We start from the raw sequence: 20692 nt of genomic DNA, 5'->3' as shown, positions 1-20692 counted from the left end.
ATATATATATATATATACATAAAAATATATATATATAATATGTATAGATATATGTACACATACGCTTACGCACATAAACTGTACAAATTACATGATAAAGGAAAGTCGTACGAATTTACATTTATACATGTATATGCATAAAGCTTTAAAAAGTAACAACTGTATTCATTTATAATTTATTTATCAAAAAGAAAATACAAATACTTTAATAACAATTATGGTATCGTTGAAAGACGTGGAAAGGGATTTTGTTTTGAAATTACCAATTTTTTGTGTTGATGTGATATGTACCCTTTAATTTTTCCTTCGTATATCAAATTTGCAACAATGCATTCTACTTCATCCATATCTACATCATGGATTTCATGCATTTGCAAAGCTGAAAGCAAATCTTGTATAGGAATCTGATGTATGTTTAACACTAAATACACCTTTTTAAATAAATTCCTATAAGCTATTATTTTTAATTTCTCTACAATTAGATATATTCCTGCTCCTATGAAAAATGCTTCATGTTTTTCCATAACTTTTTCTAAGTTGCATAAATCTCCTTTTTTGACAGCTTCCATTAATTCTCCAAATTCCATCAAATTGTATTTTTCTAATAAACTGTGTTTTGGCATATAACCTAATAACATTTTTACAGGCACAAGGTAAGTTAAAATTAGTCGCTTATTTTTTTTAGACTGTTTATGACAATGTTCAAATGCATAAGTAAGATATTCATCAGCTGAAACATAGTTAATTAAATTTATTATGGAGATGATTAAATTACATATTATTTATATTAAAATTCATAAGTAATAATTACCAGCTTTATAATCACTATCAAACATTGCTTTACGACCTACAAAGAATTTGTAAGTAATTTGTTGCGCTAATGCAAAATGTGCTTTGTATGGGGAAGATTCTATTGCTCTTATCAAAGGTCTGCATAAATGCAACTTATTGATTCTGAAATAGATTTTCAATAATTGATTAACTAAAGCTAACATGCCCCATCGTTTTGTGTCATCTTCTGAACTTCGATTGTCACAAGCACATACTCGAAAACAACCCATCAAACAATCTGCACATTTTTCTAAAATTTCTCCAGGTTTCATATTTTTATTTGTTTTTATATTTTCCACGTGTACTGCTAATAACCTTAATTCTAAGCACATTACATTCATAACAGGCAACATCCAATTTTCTTCTTTCTGCATTTGTAAAATCTTTGTTAAGGACTGAACTGCAGAACTTTGATAATTATACATAGCTAATCTGTCATCCTTGTTCATTGCTGCTATAGTTCTAAAGAACATTAATATCATATTATTTTGTTATGTACAACTATAATAATGATTATAAAATTGAATTAACAATATTCCAGTTACTTTAAATGGTAAAGTACCAAATCATCAAGAGGGGCAGATATATGTTCCATTGTTTTTGTCATTGCAGTTTCAGATCCAATTTGAGGAATTGAAACATGGCTATGCCGTAAAGATAACAGATCCTTAAAAATATAAATATTAATATAATCTAATGTCTAACTTTTATTTCATTTATCATTTTAATATATTTAAATACATATTAGTTACCGCTAAACTATCACCATCCTGATTTAACCACATTCGTCTGACCTGTAATAAACATAACCTTGTATTAAAAGGTATTTCTTTGACATTTGTATTATTAAATTCTCTAATAAATTACCTGCATTAGATATGAATCCATTATAATATCAGTAATTAAATTTGTTAATAAAATATATTAAAATTTTGTGACTTATTTTAAATAAATAACATTAATCATTGCTTCATAACCTTCGTGCACAATGTTACGTATAAATGTTTCTAACAATAATTGATAAGTTTGTAATAATTGGTACTAACGCTTTTACTAGCTTTATTCTCTAAACAACGAATCCGTTAATTCTGCGCATGTTGACCCCGTTCACTTCTACATTCTGCATAATTAAGGTTAACACGCACGCGCTCTTACGATGTCAGTGACGCTAAGCATGTATAACCGGTGATCTTTTATTTAATGTATTCTTCTTTACCATTATCGTTTCTTTCCGCTATTCGTATATTTTTATCCACTGTGTATATAACCACGAATATGAAGCAGATAATAGAGAGGTATCACGTTAATAATGAAGTACTTTTTGAATTTAGCCAGGATGCGCGAAAATCAGAATATTCTGACGAAAACTACATTATAGATTCTATTAAAAAAATTAAACTTTTATCTACCTATCAATAATTTTAAATAAGTTTAACGTAATTAGTTTCATATAAACATAATATATTATTCATAATTACTAAATTAAAATTAATACTATATTATTCAATGACTACAATGATTATTTAATTTTATTCTTTACAAAATAAACAAATATTTTAACATTTTTTATAATATTGATAACATTGATATTAAAAAATTGCGAGTTTAAATGAGATAATTGAAAAGAAGCCTTAAATTGTTTTTTTTTTTAAATGAAAATCTAGGAAATTTGTAATTGTCTAGTTAACTAACCTGAAATTTCTGATACAAAATTGCTAGCAGTATACAGCCTGATAAACCATAGAGGCGGTGCTGCCGTGTTAGGGAGGGGGGTCCGCGGTCACGTGACCGAGCTGCGTTTTGAGCGCACTAACCAGGTACGAACAAATTTGTTGTTTTTTTCGTGGTTTTTCGCGCGCCACGGCCGAAAAAGCCGAGGCGTCGTGAATTTCACTTGTTTCTGACTCTGGACGTGTTCTTCGAGTTCGCTAACAACGCTTATAATAACTGTGAGTTACTTGCAAATACTTTGACTTGATCGTCTTACGGAGATCTATCGATGCTCCACCGCGGCGATGGTTGACAAGCCTTCCTCGCAAAACCAGAAATGGCGTCTACCGTGCACATGGTCTGCGGAAAATATTCTACATCAACGTCGTAGTACCGATTCAGGAGTATAACAAACTCTACACGGCCAATTTCTTTATCATCCATTTGAAGAATTTTCACAACTCGCTTGCGAGCATCAACGAAACGGACAAGGTGTTTTTTGTGATGCGCCTGATAATCCTTCTTCGTCATATTCTCACCGCGCACGTCAAAATTTATCTTTTTTTTTTACTTTGTCAGTTTTCGGAAGCTTTTGTGTTGCAAAATATTCACAAAACCTTCGGTGTTCTTGATGAACTTCTTCTTTTACATCTGTGGCATGATCTAGAATTTATCAAAATTTGTGAATGGGATTTAGATCATTCTGCATATCACCCAAACGTTTAGTTATTCGTTCTTCTAGACAGCCGTTTTAGGAGAAACGTACCTATTTTAAGAAATACTTACTAAATGATTTGATTTTCTATTTATCCTCATTAGTTGATCCTAACCTTTTCTTCTTTACTCAACAAACAGAAGTAAAATTATGTTCCAGAAATGTTTCTTTGTGATTCTTGCCTATTTTTTATTATAAATCTTCTTATACATATGTTCATAATCATAGATTTGTATAGTACTTAATAAGTACGTTACAATCTTGTAAATACTTTCATGTACTAATTATTTTTATTATTTAGGTTATTTTCAGTACACAACTGTATTAGAAATCTTGGAAGTTTTAATAACTGGACTATTTAAAAATGTTTAGAATTATATAACATATAATTCTTAATTACATTGCCTCTTAAAATAATAATTTTGTTAGAAACTATTATGTGTGATAATAATTGTGATTATACAATCTTAATTGATTATAATGGTACATTATATGTATATGAGTCAGTTACATACTGCTTTACATTATTTTATGTATATTTGTACTTAATATATTGTTTTTATGCATATAAGTTTTCTGATTGATACATTCAATAATTATGTTTTCTTTTCTAAGCTTCTTGTTAAATTCATTTCCAAATTTATTTATATTCTCATATAATATTGATTAATGTCATTTTTTAAATAAATTGTGTTATAAAATTTTTCAGTTAAAATATGTAATTGTGAATTTTTTATATTTATTACAAATGTTGATACATATCTGAAGAATTTTTTTCCTTGAATTAATTTTGTTATTTATTCCATGAAATTATCAATTGTCTATAATTTAATATGATACACTTTATTAATTCTTAAAATGTATTTTACAATTTGATGTTAATGCTAACATTTTGATTATTGATTTTAAAAATTGTCTTTATAATAGAAAAAATAGGTTTATGTCTTTGTAATAGAAAAAATAAGTTTGATATCATTAAAAGTTATAGTAGTATCTCTAATATATGAAATCTTTATGGAGTTTATTCAATTTGAATATAACTTAAGAAGTTAAGAACATATAGTACCTTTTGAATATTTACTCATATTAAATATACGCAGTTAATTATTTCTTTTGTTACAGACTGTAAATAGAGAGTGTATATAGTGTGATAGGTGAGTGATATAGGTGTGTGGGATTTTAGTTGGCAATGAGTTCAAGCAACAAATCGGTGTCCTCCGGTGGGAGAGGCCCCAACAAAAATAAATCACAACAACATGGAAAGTCAGATCATCAAACTAAATCATCGGATTCAACAAAACATGAGAAAGCACAGGTTAGTATTGTACATATAAGATATTACTCATTTTCTGCAGTAATAAGTTAAAATTCACAGTTTTCAATTATTAGTACAGAAAGAGTGGTGATTCTTACTTGTGCTTTTTGGTGGTAAGGTCTTGAAAGTGAGTTTTTGAAATAAGCAGGTAAAAGAAGTTTTCATCTACTGTCTGTACAAAGTTATACTGTTTTGAAACATTTAAATCTGTTTTTTCTAAAATCACGATTTTTACGTAAATGATCATTATTGCAGTAAATGAGTAATAGATTCCAACAAGCATGTGTTACTTTATTACTGAGTAGAAACATTTTATATATATCATTTAAAATTACATCATGTAATTTTAAAATGGCTGATTTCAATTTATGTTTATCATTTATATTTGTAAACAAATATAGTTTCTGTATATTTTTCGTATTTATTTTTTAACATTAATAAAAACGTTTGTTATTATAGCCAAATACTGTTCAGATGCGACATGCACAAATTATTGATACCAGAATGGGCAGTGGAGAAGATCCTGTTTTGAAAGAACGTATCAAGCAGGTCATGGATATGACTAGACGTTCAGAAGATGAAGTTGTTATGGCTTTACATGATAGTGACGGAGATTTAGATCGTGCTGTTAATGATCTTTTGGAAGGAGTTAAAACAGAATGGGAGGTGAAAAAAAAGAAGCCTCGCCAACCTAGTGGTTCTAAACAAAACATGGATACTTCTGGTGGTCAGGATGAGAGTGGTGATTGGGATGAAAGACGTAATCAACGAGGAGGTGGTCCACCACGTATGCGAGGGCGTGCTAATCATGATAATCGTGGATGTAAGTTAAAAATTATATTATATATATATCAGTATTATCATACATTGTTCAAATTGTTAATGTAAACAAATTCTGTAGGGCGCGGTCGAGAAAATAAAGAAAACGAAAGAAACCTGGAAGACGGAGTCCGTGATGGCAGCTACGGTGGTAATAGAAGGGGGAGAGGTGGTCCAGGAAGACCAGGACGAGGAGGACGAGGTGGAAGCAGAGGGCTTGGTCCACGGACATTTGCTAATCGTAATGATCCATCATCTGCTTCGTCGGCTCATAGTTTTAATCGGCCAATTGATACATGGACAGGTAATGAAGAACAGCAAGGTGTTCAAGAGCCAAAGATGGGTAAGCTTTTCCATTATCTTCAGTTATTATCACTTTAAATTATCCTAAATTCTTATGGGATACGTTAAAAATGTGTGATTAGATGCATGGAATAATTTGGATTCTACAGAAGACTGGGATAATGAAGAGTATACAGGTTCATTGGCAGATACGAAAGTTTTTACACCAAGTACTTCGGTAGCGGAACCTCCACCTCCTATAGAAGAACCAAAAACCCAAGATTTACAAACAGTGCAATCAAATCAAAATGTAAATTTATCATTATTACAACAAGAAGTACGTAACTTATAACTATTATTTTATATATTAAAATTTGTCAATTATGTCTAATATAAAATATTTTCTTTTACATATAATATAAAGGAATTACCAAAATTGTCAGAAATACCACCTATACAACAACAAACTTTAATTCAACAAACACAGCAACAGCAATCTGTGTTAAGTTTACCAACAATGCAATTATCACAACAGCCAAATGCCATAAGTGGTGGAGTATTAACAGCTGCACAGACTCAGTATTTAACGCAACTTACTCAACAAACAAGTGAAAACTTAAAAGCTGCGGGTCAAACAACGTTCTCTTCATCGATTTCTAATCAGGTAATTAAGTAAATGAACCATTTCTTATTTTATCAACTAAATTTAATTAAAAATTTATATTTATTATTCAGCCTCAAAGACAGACAAAGCAACGTCCACGAGTACCACCACCATCAAAAATTCCATCTACTGCTGTAGAAATGCCAGGAGATGCCGTTAACAGTGGTATTGGATTTCTTGATGTCCAATTTGGTGCACTTGAGTTTGGGAGTGATTCAAGTTCCCTTGATGGTTCAGCAAATGAAAAGTACAATTCAGCAAGTAGTACAATCCCTGGTGTAGATGTAACTTCTACTACAAATGCTGTAAACACTGCCAATACAAATAATTCCCTGGACATAGAAACTACCCAAACATCATCAACAACAGCTTTCAATACCACTTCTCAAATGGTAATTGATATGTTGTTTTATTTACGTACCATTACTAAAAGTAATATTTTTATTTCGTTTGTAATTATTGAATAACAATTACTTGCAGTTATCAAATAGCGAGAACTTACCTGTATCGAGTGAACATTCAATAAACGCTCAAACTTTTACTGCTCGCGGTGGTAGTACCGGACAAAGTTTAGATATAACTAAACAAGATTTCACCTCGCAAGTCTCGCCAGGAAATGCACCAACTTATGGTACAACAACAACTTACCAATCTCAGAAATCATCATTTCAAGCACCTACCGCGACACCAAGCACTTACAATGCATACTCCACAAATGCTCAGTCTGCTCAGTCATCCTTTCAAACTGCATCAGGCACTAGTGCCAATAGTTATTCTGCAACGGCGACTGTTTCACAAGCAAGTTATAACTCTTCATCGTCGTTTCCTCAATCCAATACGTCGAACTTTAGCCAAGCTTCTCCGTCTGCATCTGCAACTTCTGGTTATAATCAACCAACGACTACAAATCAAGTAACTGTAATAATTTAATCTGCATTAAAACAATTATTTTAAATTCTTACTAATATTATTATTGTATAGGTATATCAGTCTGCCAGTGGATATGTACCTGCTACGACATCACAGTATCAAGCTCAATCTGTAGCTACAAATACTGTATCAAACAGTAACACTGGTTATCAAACAAGTGGCTACCAAGGATCGTCTTCGTTTCAGTCGACACCACAAGCTTACCAACAATCTGTTACAACATTTACTTCGCCTATAACACAAACTTCCGGAGCTTATCAAAGTGCAGCACAATCTGTAAATACTTCATTTTTAATGCAATTATAAATGTACATGAAATTAAAAAATTGGATTTACAGGTTTATGGAACGTATGGAACGTATGCGAGTCAACCACAGACAGCATCTCACAATCATAAATTGAATAATGCTACGACAAAAGATTCTCAATATGACAGTAACACAACAACTTCAAACAGCTCTCTTGCGACGACTACAGCTCCTACGTTAGGTCTTAGTTCTACCTCCGTAAATAGTTCACAAACTAAAGTAACTAATTCTAATGGTAAGTAACATTTACACATTATAATTCAAATTATTTATGCAATTGAATGAAAGTGATAAATTGTGATGTGATTTTTAAATTAGCGGTACCGAAAAGTACATCGAGTGGTGTAGTAACAGGTAGTGGAACTGGAAATATGACAGGTGGTGGTGCAGCGGGCAGCATGACACCGATGTTAGGTCATCAATACATTATGGGTCAAGGTGTACCTTACGCATTTCAGCAACCAATGTACAGTTACGAAGATTTGCAACTTATGCAACAAAGAATACCTCACATGGTCAGTTACTATTTGATTGCTCCATTTATTCATGCAAAAAATTCAAGTACAAATTATTTACTTTTTAATTTCGAAAATGATTTGTACTTGATTTAATTAAAATGCTTCGTTAGAGTAATGTACACTTTAAAAATAAAAGTACATTGTTCTCTTTTACATAATTTTATTCAAATTACGAATATTAATCAGGTTTCTTAAAAGAATAACAATAGTATCTACCGTATGTTCAAAAAGGAATATATTTCGGGTGTACTACTCTGGAACGTGCTATTCTATTTTATGTTATGATTATCTAGTAAGAAGAATGCTAAAGTAATTGTTTCTTTAATGCTTGGTAGCTGCTCGTTACTTCGATATTATCATTTTTTTATTTTTAAGGAATCCTGAATTTCTTATTCATATCCTCATGGCGATATAAGAAATTCGTTGTTTATTTCTAGTGAGATGTCGCATCAAATAAATAATTAAACAAATTTTATTTTTTGAAACACTATACAGTAGAAAAATCTAAATGTCTACAATCAATTTGAAGGAATTCAGAGGAGTTTAATTTATTGAAACTAAGATTTTAATAGATATCATAATATCATATAAAATATCATTTTGATCGTAGACTTGCTATACACTTTTTTCATTCTTCTTTATTAATTTCATTTGTTTTATATCTTATATCATATATTTGAAACTGTACAAAATTATATAATGTTGTAATTTTTGAGTGGTTAAGTTGTACCTTGTTTTGTATATTTCTTAAGGAAAGTAAAATTATTAATATAAAAAAAACAAAATCAATATATTAAATCAGTAATATTTTATAATTTTATAAAGTATTTTTTACATTAAAAAAAAAATAGTTAAAGTATAGGTACAACAAAACCGCATGTTACCTGCCCTAAACCTAGTACGCGTAGCCTTAGATATTAGTTAGCCTTCTTGTATTTGGAGTACACAGTGTATGCATGTAGTTTTGTGTTTGGCCTTCCTGACTAACCTGCAGCCAACTACTGGTTACTATGACGCTTTGGGCTATCAGACAACTGGCCCTGCTACCAGTCTCGGTGGGGGACGAGGAGATGCACTATCCGGTGTACAAGGTGTCCAAGGAGTACAAGGTGTACAAGGAGCCTATACCAGTATTAGTGATGCCAGGTTCGCCAGAAATGACAGCAATGCATCTCCAGTACCATCCACTATGTCTCAACAGGTGAGATTTATGACAAGCATTTAGTAGACTTGATAATCGGCTTTACAGTGTTGTTGCAATACTTGGCCATGGCCTTGATTATATGATAGGATTGTATTAAACTTAAATTACTTTTTATTGAATTATTCGCAGACTGCTACGCAACATCAACAACCAATGATGAATCCTACACTTCCTCCAACGTATGCATATTTTGCATATGGCGGTGGAATAATGCCAGGTGGTTTTCAATATGGAACTCCTGCCATTTATCCTGTAAGCTCATTGAAATTGAGGGAACTATTTTTTTTTTAATATATTATAATGAATAATTGCATTTTGTTTATCAAAACAATTTATTATAGCAGATAGCTACTGCTGGTAATGCGGGTACAAATAGTGGTGCATATAGTGCTAAACCAGGGAGTTATGGATCTGGATACGGTGCTAACGCAAGCTATGATGCTTTAGCATCTGCTGGTCCCTCAGCTGAATATAAAGGTGCAGCAAACAGTTATACCAGTACTCAAACTGGTAAAACAGGAACATCTACTGGAAATACTAATACTGGTGGATCGTCTGCAACTGATATAAGTGCCACTATGTATGCAAAAAATCACGTAGCACTTGGTAAAGTAAACGTAAGTATTTTCACCCTCTATTTTATTTGAAAAAGAATAATTTTTAAAGCGATTGATAATACTTATAATTTTTAATTATATTTTTAGTCATATGACAAACAGACTTTTCATTCAGCAACGCCTCCGCCATTTGGCCTTACTGGCAGTCAAAACGCTGGTTTGCCTGGTGCATATGGAACACCGCATTTGTTTATCCCAACTATGCCCCATCAACTGCATCAACCACTTCATCAAGATGGTGGAAGCAGTACAGGTCAAAGGTCTAATACAAGTTCCCAAAATAAAGCCCAAACAAAACCTGGATATAGTCCTAGTTACTGGACTGGAAACAACTAAAAACTTTGGATTAGAGAAGGAAAAGGAAAGAAGCACCATTTTAGACAAACTACAATTTCGCCATTGTGATACACGGTGGTGTGAGATATGGACATAGACCTAAATGACAAAGAACACGAGACAATTTTTTTTTCTCTTTTTTTTTCTGTGAAACTAAATGATTCTAGTATGACACGAGTCAATGTAAAATGTAAGATGGATTTTAAAATATGGAAGGATTAAGCAATTTTTATTGATTTTGTGTTTTGCGGGATAAAAGTTTCTTTTTGCATAAATCTTTATGACGCAATTAATCAAAGAAGCATTATACTCTTCTTATTTAGTAGTATTGATTTCTTTATTCTTATGATATTTCGATATATTATGTTGGATGGTAAACATCCTTTAGCGCGTTATCTTATAATTCTACACAATTCTTTAATTGCATTAGGTTTTTCGTGTGTATAATGCGGTATATATGTTTCTGTATAAATAGATTTTTCTTAACGTGAAATATGTTATGCAAAAAGCAAAGAATAGTCAAATGCAGCGCAAAAAAATTGCATAGTTCTTCCAAATGTGAGGCGCATTCGTGCCAAATAAATTTATAGAGTTTGTAACGTATAAAATCATGGAACGTATAATTATACGTATTTGTCAAGATGACGAGGACGAGCAAAATTTATTGTGGTATGTTGAAACGCTACAAAAATCAAGATTTGTGAGTAGCATCACTCTCGTGTGAAATACTGGAAAGATGATCTAGAAAAGTAATTGACTGTTAAATTTACTCCCGATCTCCTATCTGTATACTACTGTGCAATTGCGAATATACTGCATCGACTGTAAAGGGTGATAGTTTTTTTTGTATGATGTAGGCATCTCAGCTCACTAACATCTAAAGTGCTTCTTTACATGAAAATAAAGCACCCCATTCGTGATGAAACGTAAAACTATACTACTGTAAATTACAATTATTGTATGTATTTAACCATGAAACATCAGATATATAAAGTTATAATCGTCATAATGTTGTCACTTTTGGTATTTACAACGGATGTATAATCGCACTAGTTTTGCATTCTTGCGCGCACCTACATATACATATAATTTGATTTGGTCACCTTGCATTTCTTCTTCTAGTTACCAGAATTTATCAACATTATATTTTATTAAAAAAAAGCTATCAAACCAAAAAGAAAATCTATCGTCATACCATATTTTCAAAGAATGTTGGATTCAAAATGAGAACGGTACTTATTTAATATATCTTATGTTTATGAAAACAGCGTCGCAGATTAAACAGTGCCACAAAATACTGAGAAGAACAAGCAGAATTTAATAGTTTTCTTGTGGTGCCTTGAATAAAATTCAAATAATAGAGTTCAAACATCTGCTTTACGCAGATTTTCTCATATAACTTTTTACAATCCTTTCATACAGTAAATTGTATTATCTAAAACGTACATTACCTTACTTTTATTCATATATTAACTTTTACTAATTAATCTATATCATTTACATAATTTATCTTTTAGAAAGCAATAGTTGATGCTTAAGTTTAATAACAGTTTTAAAGTTTTTGTTTGCAGAGTATTGTTTGCCTCTTTTTTTAAAATTTATAGTCTTTAAAGAGATTTAAACGATTTTTGAATCACAATTGTATCGTTAAATATAATACATCTGAAAACCAGATAAATAATTTGTCAACGAATAATTTATAATTATTATGAAATAGTTACACCAGCTTTAAAGTAACATTTTTGAAGTTTATTATGTAAGGAAGTTCTTCGAGTATAGAAGAAAATTAAAACACGTACTATAACATTCTATTTGATGTTTATGAGATGTATAAGTCCAAATAATAATCTTATGTGGCTACGTCATAAGTTCTTCAATTTTTTTTTTTACTTTTTGCTGATTCGTACTCATTTCTTGAATCTGCTTGAAAAACTGTAATATTTGTTAATACATAAATAAAAATGAATTTTAGTTGTTCGAAATGAGAGTATTGAATAAGTTCAATTATAAAATATTAAATTTGGATTACAGTTGTTGCCTATAATCATAAGTCTACATTATCTAAATTTTTTAATAAATTTGTTATAAACGTGATTCTAAAAACAACAACAAAAGAAATGTATATGTTAGTATACTGTTAATAAGTATTCATAATAATTTGTATCATTTTAATTAGATTATAATAAAGAAGAAAATGCAATTGTCGATTCCGTCTGATAAAAGAATATCCGTACAATTACACCACTTACGCTGATTAGAGTTGTGCTGTACAGTCATAATAGTGATCAGAATGCAAATCATTTTTGAAAACTTTTTACTTTACATTATTGCATTGTGGATAGTGATCATTATCAGGTAACTGCTATGATTAAGGTCATATTAAGAAGTAAATGAGCAAAAATATGAGTAAAGCGTTTCCATGAGGTGCTACTAAAATTTTTACAACTTAGCATGTGTATCATACTTGGGAATAAATTGTTTTACCATAAAACTACACCGCGTACCGTCGATATGAAGGAGAAGTAAATATTTGTAAGTAAACTCCTGTTAGTAATTGCATATAACGTATATATAAATGTATACAATATTGAACAACACGAATATTAATAAGATATATTTGAAAATTGTGGAAGACCAAATGTAGAATAACACTCTGAAACAAAAACAAACATGTAAATCTGTAATCATAAATTATCAAAGAAAAAAAAGAAAATGATCGATTTTGTCGTTATCAGAACAATCCTTGGATACGGATTACCTGTTCAAATTAATTATAGGCAATTTTGAAAATTTAGTGCATCGTATTAACAACTTAACAACTTTGAAATATTGTTCTCTTCAAAGAGTATTCAAAATATGCATATGACATTTAATAGAAATTTAACTATATATCACTAAATTGATTTTATTTTGTAAGATACAATTCGTTAAATGTAACTATTATGTTTAGAGTTAAAAAGAATTCCTTATTTAAAAATCCTGTCAAAAATATATAATTCTGTTATAGGTCTTTTAAGTTCAATTAATATCTAAAATATTTCACTATTATTTTAAAACTTTTAAAAAATTCACATTTTAATTAAAATGCTAAAATTTTATAATTCTTTGTTATTAATGTAACAATGAGAAATACATTTAAAACGTTCTAATTCATTAAGGGTATGCATATATACATACATAAATATATCCGTACATAATATTCAGGAGATTGATAATAAGAAAATGATCTTTTTTTTATTTTATATCAATATCATATTTTAGAGTATTTCGCATTTTATATTTATGCTCAAATAAATTTAGGGGCAGATATACTAAATGTAATGTATAATGAAAAATAGAAGAGAATGCAAAATATTCTGGAAAAAACAAATGTAAACGAAATGTAAAATTCAGAACAATTTGTTCTTATAATTGTACTAATTATTATATATTAATAATTTTTGTATTTTTGTCAAATATTAATCTATTCAATGAATGCCATTACTGCTATTACATACTCATTAAAAAAATAGCTATTAGTGTGTATAAATATGAATATCTAAGAATAAATGTATTGAAAGAACCCTATCATATACATATAATAGTACATATATGTTATGCACAATACTTTTAATTCAATGACCTTTATTACACAATTTTTTAAATTTATAAAAACATAAAAACAATATAAAAGATAGACTATCAAATTATTTAAACGAAAATTAATTAAAACTAAACTCTTGAAAATATTCAAAAAATAACATTAACCAGCAATAACTTTTATCAATATTCAAAATTAATTAAAAAACTGATACATAGTTCTGACTGTACAAAATTGAAAATATTAATTCAAATTACAATAAAAATTTCAACGTTTAGATGTTCATTCATTTATAACAAAATGAGATAATTTATAGCGAATAATATCAAGTATATTTAAATCATCAATTTGTATATAGAATAAATTATATAAAATTAAATATGCAAGTACATAATATTATATCAATGACTTATTGTACAAATATTGTATGTTCACTTTTTATGAAACTTGACTTTTGAAATACAACAAATAGTTATTAACTGTTTTTTATATTGTAGAAAAATTAAACTTTTATTTACAAATTTGTAAAAATAGTCTTTTTTATTCTGTTTATAAAATAATTTGTATGTATTATGTAATTTTACAAATTTTATACATACATATGTTTATATTGCTAATTAAATACTTTAAGTTATAGATTGTATTACTTATATAAAATAATAAGTATAATGTAGAAAGTATTTATTTAATTATAAGGTACTATTGAATATTTACACAGGCTTTTTTTAAAACATTAAAATGAACATGCAATATTTGTTATTAAACTATTGACACGTATAAGCTTATTGCTAGAATGTAGATATTTATTAATTTATGATATATCAAAGTCTGCAAAACATGTTTAAAGCACATAATAATAAATCTGTATACTTTTTAAATAGCTATATATTCTGCAGACTTTATGTCATAAATATATTAACATTATTTAGTGTTTTTGATTTTTTTCTTTACTCCATATTCTCTCACAACTGATTTGAGTCAGGTCATCTAAATGAAACAATTTTAATTATTAAATTATATTTAAATGAATGACAAATCAGCTAAGTTTATTGTTAAGTTATGTTTACCAAAGTTTTGAGTAAATTTGGTCATATTTAAAGAAGTATAAGATACATTAACTAATACTGTTACTTTTAATTATACATATATACTTCTTTTGCCTATTCACTAATATTCAAATGCCTATTCACTAAATTTTCAAATATTCAACTTTCGCACTTTCAGTTATTACCATCCGACATTACTTGAATTTTGTTGAATTTGAATAAAAAATCAAGCACTTAATCAAGTTAATATATCCTTAGCTTTCACTACCTTCAATTCATAAAAAAGATCCAGCACAGTGTCCCGCCTTTTTTTGGGTCGGGAGAGGTTCAATAATAGGTGGAAAAGTAACGCTTCCCCTCCCATTATAAAATGACACATTAGCGACATTAGTGTCAAATACGTAGAAATATATTTGTATGTAAAATATGTGCTTGAAATAATTGTGAAAAAGTACAATAAAATCTATCATAATGTTACGTGGAATAAATTAGAAGCTAATGCAAATGAGATCTGTATTATAATAAGGGCTCTGTTATTGATATGCACAAACCTGACAAATTCAGAATCGTCTAAATACTGACCAACGCCCAATTTAAAATAAAATTTTGTAAAATTTATCACAATGGAGAAGAGTACGATCATCAGTATTGTGTGTTTATTATTATTTACAGTAACAGGTACGGCATAGACTTGAATACAAGTATTTATACGAATCAAATAAAACTTACTTATCAAAGCCCATATAAACAAACTATTTTAAAAACAATGGATTTACAAAATTTGCTATAAAAATGTTTTTTCTTTCACAAATCTTATAACAAATATATTTGTATTGTACAATAAAACCAAGTTATAATTACAATACCAAATGCTAACAGATATGTCAGCAATATTATAGGTTACACCCAGTTTTAGCTTATTGAAAAGTGTTCCTTTTGACCAAAGTTTTCAATTGATTTAAATAAATTTTAGGTATCAATGCACTTCGCTGTTACCAATGTAGTAGTGACACTGATCCAAAAGGTGAAGATTTATGTGGAGCATACAAGAAATTTGATAAAGAGAAAAATATTGCTATCGAATGTAACAGTGAGGAATCTTACATGCCTGGCACATTCTGTGTCAAAATAACCCATCAAAGTCCTCGTGGTTTCATATGTAAGTTCTGTTTCTTCTTTTAATATTTAAATTGTTAATTTAAATGATGGAATTTGATTAATTTATTATTTGTAAACATTTTAAAAGGGGATGGTAGATGGCGACAAGTAATTCGTCGATGCTCTTCGGTATCCAGTACTGGAGTCACGGGTGTTTGTAATTGGGGAGTATACGAAAATGGAGTTTATTGGGAAGAATGTTCCTGTGGTGAAGATTCATGTAATGATGCATCAACATTATCACCATTCTCAATAATGAGACTATTGTTGCCAATTGGTATTTCTATGTATATGTATCCTTTAACATGAATATAAAAATGCATTTAATAAAAATGCATTGTTATATTGCATAGGAGAACGATTCCGTCCATAATACAATGCAGTTCATTAAGAGCTATTGTTTATCATAAGAGAATTTTGAATACAAGTTTCAAAGATTATATTTTTTAAAATTTCTTATTTCTTTTTAATATTTTTTTACTTCAGGAAGTATATCTATGTATATACATACAAATAAGTACATATTATAAATTTTATAATATTTGACAGAATCAAAACAACTAACAATACTTGCTTTTTTGTTAGATATTAAATATTATGGATTAAATAAACTGTCTAAATAATACTACTTTTTTAGTAATTTTAAAGACATATACTTAAATCAATGGTATATATTTTTATAATTTGTAGGAAATTGCTTAGAAAATTAGTTATCTGATCACTAATCAAAATGATTAAATGATTAAATGATTAATACATTACATGTGTTACTTTATAAAATTGGAATTGAAATTATTTTTAGTTCATTACATTTTTATAAATATTATAGATTAACACTATTGTGTTAATACAATAATAAATATCATATTTTTGTACTTTCATATAAATGCACTAATATATAAAATTCTATACATTTACATTCTCAATATATACGTGTTCATTTGAAATAAGTATTATTTACATTTTACATTTACAGTAGTTGCAGTGTGATATCTTTTTGTCAGAAACATTTCCATGAGTTATCATTTTTCATAGTTGAGCTTTTATACTTTTGCACTTTTTTGAACAATAAGTTTTGTCATTGTTTCCTCTTTTTATTGAAGGAATAATATACATAAAAATTATGTCTCATCGAAACTACATATTAGAATTTTGAGAATAAGTAAATATATGTATAATACCTGTGGTTCCAAATAACAACTTAAATTATAAGTTATTTGTAACTGAAGATTTTTTCTCTCTAAATACATCTGTAGAATTAACATATACTTACAATTTAATTACATAGTATTCTTTTCAAGCCTTTTCATTATAAAGAGCAGCTGTAATTATTTCATAATTTTTTATGTATATTTATATAATATAATATTTGAACTATATTGTAGAATGTATAATTTGAAAGTCCCTTCATAAATGAGAGTTTATTCATAAATGGGAACATAATCATATTCTAACACAGAAACATGTCCGTGAGTTACGCTGAGACGTTGTACGCATACTCGGAAACAAGGCAGAAAAATATTATATGTGTACTCTTACACAGATAGTACAGTAAAACCCTTCTTAAGAAAAAACATCTTTTAATTAATACAACAGATTATAATAAAAGAAGAGCGACGTTCTTCTTTTTCGCGCCGCGTTCCTTATAAACTAGTCTTACCAACTACTATTTACAACTTAACCTAAGAAATAAAAAGTAACTAAAAATAGGAACTGTTCCAGAGGGCGTGTGTGTCGCTGTCGATACAGTCGCCACAATTTGTGGCGGTTTTTTCAAAAGATTGCTTTGTTTTTTTTTCTTGAGTATTTATATGCGTACCATTTTCAATAATTCCTGTACTCTATGGTGATCATCAGAGTCATCGGTCAAGATGAGTTCTGTTGTCAAAGTCGTCGACCAAGAAGAATATTTGTACTTGTGAACAAATGATTAATGTTTACAAAAATCTTCAAATACTATAAAACAAAACGCATAATGTGACAAATTCGCATGGAAGCAAATGCTTTGTATATTGTTTGACAGGCAACAATATTCATAATAGGAAAGTCAGAGTACTCTCTTGAAATTTTAAAAAATTCCTATGAACTGAAACTTCGGGTGAGTCTAGATGAATCTTCTTTTAGAAATGACGTGCAAAATCACTAACAAGTGATTTTAGTCAGGTTTGACTTGAATTTCCAACCTAAATGAAATAAACATAATCAAATGTAATGTTTTTAAACATAATGCATGAAAACATCATTATATTGATGTATCAGAACAACATAATAAATAAGTACGAATGAATTAATATCAATTTTCGAAAGAAGTATTGTCTTAAGTATTAATAAATGTGTAAAAAAGGATGGTGTATATAAATAATGTATTTCTTACATAAAAGCGTAAATAAAGGAATAAAAATGCAAATATAAATAGAGGATAAAAATATTTTGTAAACGTTATTTTCTTATGAATATTCATAACTTTTTTATAAAATCATGAAAGTTTTTTGATAAATTAAATGTCAGCGCATTCGTAACTTTGATGCAGCTTAAAAAATGTTAGTTTTTAATAAGTTTGTTAGTATTCAATGCTGTGAGTCTGATAAATAATATACAATGGTTAGTATGTGGCATCAACAAGTATTTGCACTCGATGCAAAGTACAATGCACAACGTGTAAATAAACTGCCTACTTTAGGTTTGTATATGATTTACAATTTAATACATCATACTTAATTTAAATTTAAAAATGATATAATTATAGGAATGCTCTATATTCGTCGTAGAAATCAGTTATTAAAAGAAAAATTTAGTAAAGATCCAACGATTCGAGAAAATTACTTAAAACTAAGATCAAAATTATTATTTCTACGATATGGTGAAAACTTGGAGCAAAATAGTCTGAGCAGTCATACAACAGAGGAAGAAAAATCAGAGATTAAAATAAAATTGCACAATATACAGCGAAAATCAATAGCAGAAAGTTTTGCTTTTGATGGAGTACATCATGTTTTTGATCAACATAATGCACCTGTTACAATGCTTAAATTTGCCAATAATGATAGATCTAAATTATGTTGTGCATCATTGGATGGATTACTATCAATATGTGATACTATCAGTACACCTCCAAAAGTTATAGCTTTATTAGAAGGCCACAAGAAAGGTGTCACAGCATTAGACTGGAGTATTAGTAATGATCTTATAGTTTCATCTTCTTTGGATTGTACAATAAGACTCTGGAATGTTGTAAACACAGAAATTGGTCCAAATTGTTTACGAACAGTTAATGATCAACAACGAGCAGAAGTTCTGTGCTGTGGATTTATACCTGTAAATAATAATTTAGTTGTTGCTGGTAACTCCCAAGGACTAGTACAGATTTTAAATATATCCACTGGTATATACACTCGTGGTGGTTCTTGTAAAATTGGAGGCAAAGTTAGTTTTTTCAATTCTTAATGATATACATGTTTAAATGATTTTCAAAATTACTATCATTTTTATCATGATTTTAGAAGCTTCGTAATTTCAAACAATTTCTTAATTTTTCCACACACTAGATTAAAATAATTAAAGAATCAATATTAAAAATAGTATTAATTATTCTTATAAAAATGTTTCACAAATGTATGATTATGATTAATATACTTTAGTTTACAAAAAGAAATTATAACTTGGAAAGGAAACATTTTCAATCAAAATTAACTTTAAAAAATATATGTAATTAAAAAAGTGAGATATTTAAATATTTTCTTGTTTTAGATTTTGTCATTGGCTTGTGAAGGTAGTGGTGGTTTAGTGATATGGGCTGGAAATGATAGAGGAATTATTATGTCATTTCAATTAGAACCAGGAATGGGACGATTAACAAAGTTACGAAGAGTACAAGAAATTGGTGGTATGATAACTAGTCTTTCTTGGCGTTCGTGGTTGTCAAAAGATAATCCATGGCCAGCACTTTTAGTGAGCAGTGCTTGTAATACAGTACTACTCTATCATATTATTGACAATCAAGGTTCCTTATCTCTTTGGACGAAATATCCAATAAAACATAAGTAATATTTTATTGGATTGCTGTTATAAACATATTTATGAAATAATTTATAAGTAAAATATATTCTTTTTGTCATTTACAGACAACATTTTGTGAGATCTACTTTTTGTCCACAAATGGAAACGTGTTTAATAGCTACAGGTTCTGAAGATGGTACAATACATTTATTAGATTCTGCAAGAGAAGGCAAAGCAGCAAAAATTAATAGACTTCAAGGTCATGCAACATCAACGCTTGCTTTGTCTTTTAATTATGACGAATCCCTTCTTGCATCTGCAGATTATCAAGGCCTTATTATTTTATGGCGTAATCGACAACGTCATATATAATATTTTAACACTAAACCTAAATTGATATAGGAGATAATTATATAAAAACAATTCTTGTACATTAAAATTATTTCTAATAACATTTTAAATATTCTGTATTTAAATTCTGCTTTGTAGATTTTTAATAAATTAATTATTTTATCAAATCTTACACTGATTTTTATTATTGTCCGCTGAAATAAGTAAACTTGAAAAAGTTAAAGTCTAAAAAAATTGTTTCATATCAGCATATAAAGTTTATAATATGTAGTAATGGTATAGGAAATAATAAGGAAACATTCTGCACAAATC

At 28.8% G+C, this 20692-nt stretch overlaps 4 protein-coding genes across 18 annotated transcripts; 3 read left to right on the top strand and 1 right to left on the bottom strand.

The window, feature by feature from the left end:
- Positions 1 to 164: 164 nt before the first annotated feature.
- PCID2 (PCI domain-containing protein 2) lies at positions 165 to 2662 on the bottom strand. Of its 5 annotated transcripts, none has more exons than XM_012282366.2 (5): positions 2524 to 2662; positions 1584 to 1625; positions 1377 to 1498; positions 812 to 1293; positions 165 to 730 (listed from the first exon to the last, which is right to left on the bottom strand). In XM_012282366.2, exons 2-5 carry the CDS (start codon positions 1614 to 1616, stop codon positions 216 to 218), a joined length of 1152 nt encoding a protein of 383 aa, XP_012137756.1. In that variant the 5' UTR covers positions 1617 to 1625; positions 2524 to 2662; the 3' UTR covers positions 165 to 215. The 5 variants fall into 5 exon arrangements, with proteins under 5 accessions (XP_012137756.1, XP_012137753.1, XP_012137754.1 ...); XM_012282363.2 differs by lacking the exon at positions 2524 to 2662 and adding an exon at positions 1878 to 2077; XM_012282364.2 differs by lacking the exon at positions 2524 to 2662 and adding an exon at positions 1699 to 1871 and having other exon boundaries at positions 1573 to 1625.
- Positions 2541 to 11618, top strand: lig (ubiquitin-associated protein-like lingerer). 10 transcript variants are annotated; one of them, XM_012282369.2, is made up of 15 exons: positions 2541 to 2648; positions 4379 to 4571; positions 5031 to 5394; positions 5473 to 5733; positions 5816 to 6009; positions 6097 to 6336; positions 6408 to 6728; positions 6817 to 7254; positions 7318 to 7542; positions 7605 to 7809; positions 7893 to 8089; positions 9087 to 9293; positions 9426 to 9548; positions 9638 to 9913; positions 10001 to 11618. In XM_012282369.2, the coding sequence occupies exons 2-15, from the start codon at positions 4446 to 4448 to the stop codon at positions 10247 to 10249; spliced, it is 3426 nt and encodes a 1141-aa protein (XP_012137759.2). In that variant the 5' UTR covers positions 2541 to 2648; positions 4379 to 4445; the 3' UTR covers positions 10250 to 11618. The 10 variants fall into 10 exon arrangements, with proteins under 10 accessions (XP_012137759.2, XP_012137763.2, XP_012137765.2 ...); XM_012282373.2 differs by having other exon boundaries at positions 2630 to 2648; positions 4440 to 4571; XM_012282375.2 differs by having other exon boundaries at positions 2640 to 2780; positions 5843 to 6009.
- Positions 11619 to 15258: 3640 nt separating this feature from the next.
- Positions 15259 to 16473, top strand: LOC100880637 (UPAR/Ly6 domain-containing protein crok). Its single transcript, XM_012282362.2, has 3 exons — positions 15259 to 15553; positions 15849 to 16034; positions 16122 to 16473. Exons 1-3 carry the CDS (start codon positions 15499 to 15501, stop codon positions 16340 to 16342), a joined length of 462 nt encoding a protein of 153 aa, XP_012137752.1. The 5' UTR covers positions 15259 to 15498; the 3' UTR covers positions 16343 to 16473.
- A 1086-nt stretch (positions 16474 to 17559) lies between these two features.
- On the top strand, positions 17560 to 20552 carry LOC100877161 (WD repeat-containing protein 13). 2 transcript variants are annotated; one of them, XM_012282360.2, is made up of 4 exons: positions 17560 to 18131; positions 18780 to 19456; positions 19781 to 20073; positions 20155 to 20552. In XM_012282360.2, exons 2-4 carry the CDS (start codon positions 18782 to 18784, stop codon positions 20399 to 20401), a joined length of 1215 nt encoding a protein of 404 aa, XP_012137750.1. In that variant the 5' UTR covers positions 17560 to 18131; positions 18780 to 18781; the 3' UTR covers positions 20402 to 20552. The 2 variants fall into 2 exon arrangements, with proteins under 2 accessions (XP_012137750.1, XP_003702083.1); XM_003702035.3 differs by having other exon boundaries at positions 17560 to 18713.
- The last annotated feature ends 140 nt before the right edge of the window (positions 20553 to 20692 follow it).

Source organism: Megachile rotundata, chromosome 3, assembly GCF_050947335.1.
Source record: "Megachile rotundata isolate GNS110a chromosome 3, iyMegRotu1, whole genome shotgun sequence".
Classification (NCBI taxonomy): Eukaryota; Metazoa; Arthropoda; class Insecta; order Hymenoptera; family Megachilidae; genus Megachile; species Megachile rotundata.
The sequence above is the reverse complement of the archived record's forward strand: the minus strand, read 5'-3'. Positions and strand labels throughout refer to the sequence as shown.

Coding starts and splice junctions, on each gene's coding strand:
- PCID2 (XM_003702067.3), bottom strand. CDS start 1,719: ATGGATTCATATCTAATGCAG. Junction 1,626..1,698: donor TGGATTCATATCTAATGCAG/GTAATTTATTAG, acceptor TGTTTATTACAG/GTCAGACGAATGTGGTTAAA. Junction 1,294..1,376: donor TTGGTACTTTACCATTTAAA/GTAACTGGAATA, acceptor AATGTTCTTTAG/AACTATAGCAGCAATGAACA.
- lig (XM_012282369.2), top strand. CDS start 4,446: ATGAGTTCAAGCAACAAATCGGTGTCCTCCGGTGGGAGAGGCCCCAAC. Junction 7,810..7,892: donor TAAAGTAACTAATTCTAATG/GTAAGTAACATT, acceptor TTTTTAAATTAG/CGGTACCGAAAAGTACATCG. Junction 9,914..10,000: donor TAGCACTTGGTAAAGTAAAC/GTAAGTATTTTC, acceptor TTATATTTTTAG/TCATATGACAAACAGACTTT.
- LOC100880637 (XM_012282362.2), top strand. CDS start 15,499: ATGGAGAAGAGTACGATCATCAGTATTGTGTGTTTATTATTATTTACA. Junction 15,554..15,848: donor ATTATTATTTACAGTAACAG/GTACGGCATAGA, acceptor AATAAATTTTAG/GTATCAATGCACTTCGCTGT. Junction 16,035..16,121: donor AAGTCCTCGTGGTTTCATAT/GTAAGTTCTGTT, acceptor ACATTTTAAAAG/GGGATGGTAGATGGCGACAA.
- LOC100877161 (XM_003702035.3), top strand. CDS start 18,632: ATGGTTAGTATGTGGCATCAACAAGTATTTGCACTCGATGCAAAGTAC. Junction 18,714..18,779: donor AAATAAACTGCCTACTTTAG/GTTTGTATATGA, acceptor ATATAATTATAG/GAATGCTCTATATTCGTCGT. Junction 19,457..19,780: donor CTTGTAAAATTGGAGGCAAA/GTTAGTTTTTTC, acceptor TTCTTGTTTTAG/ATTTTGTCATTGGCTTGTGA.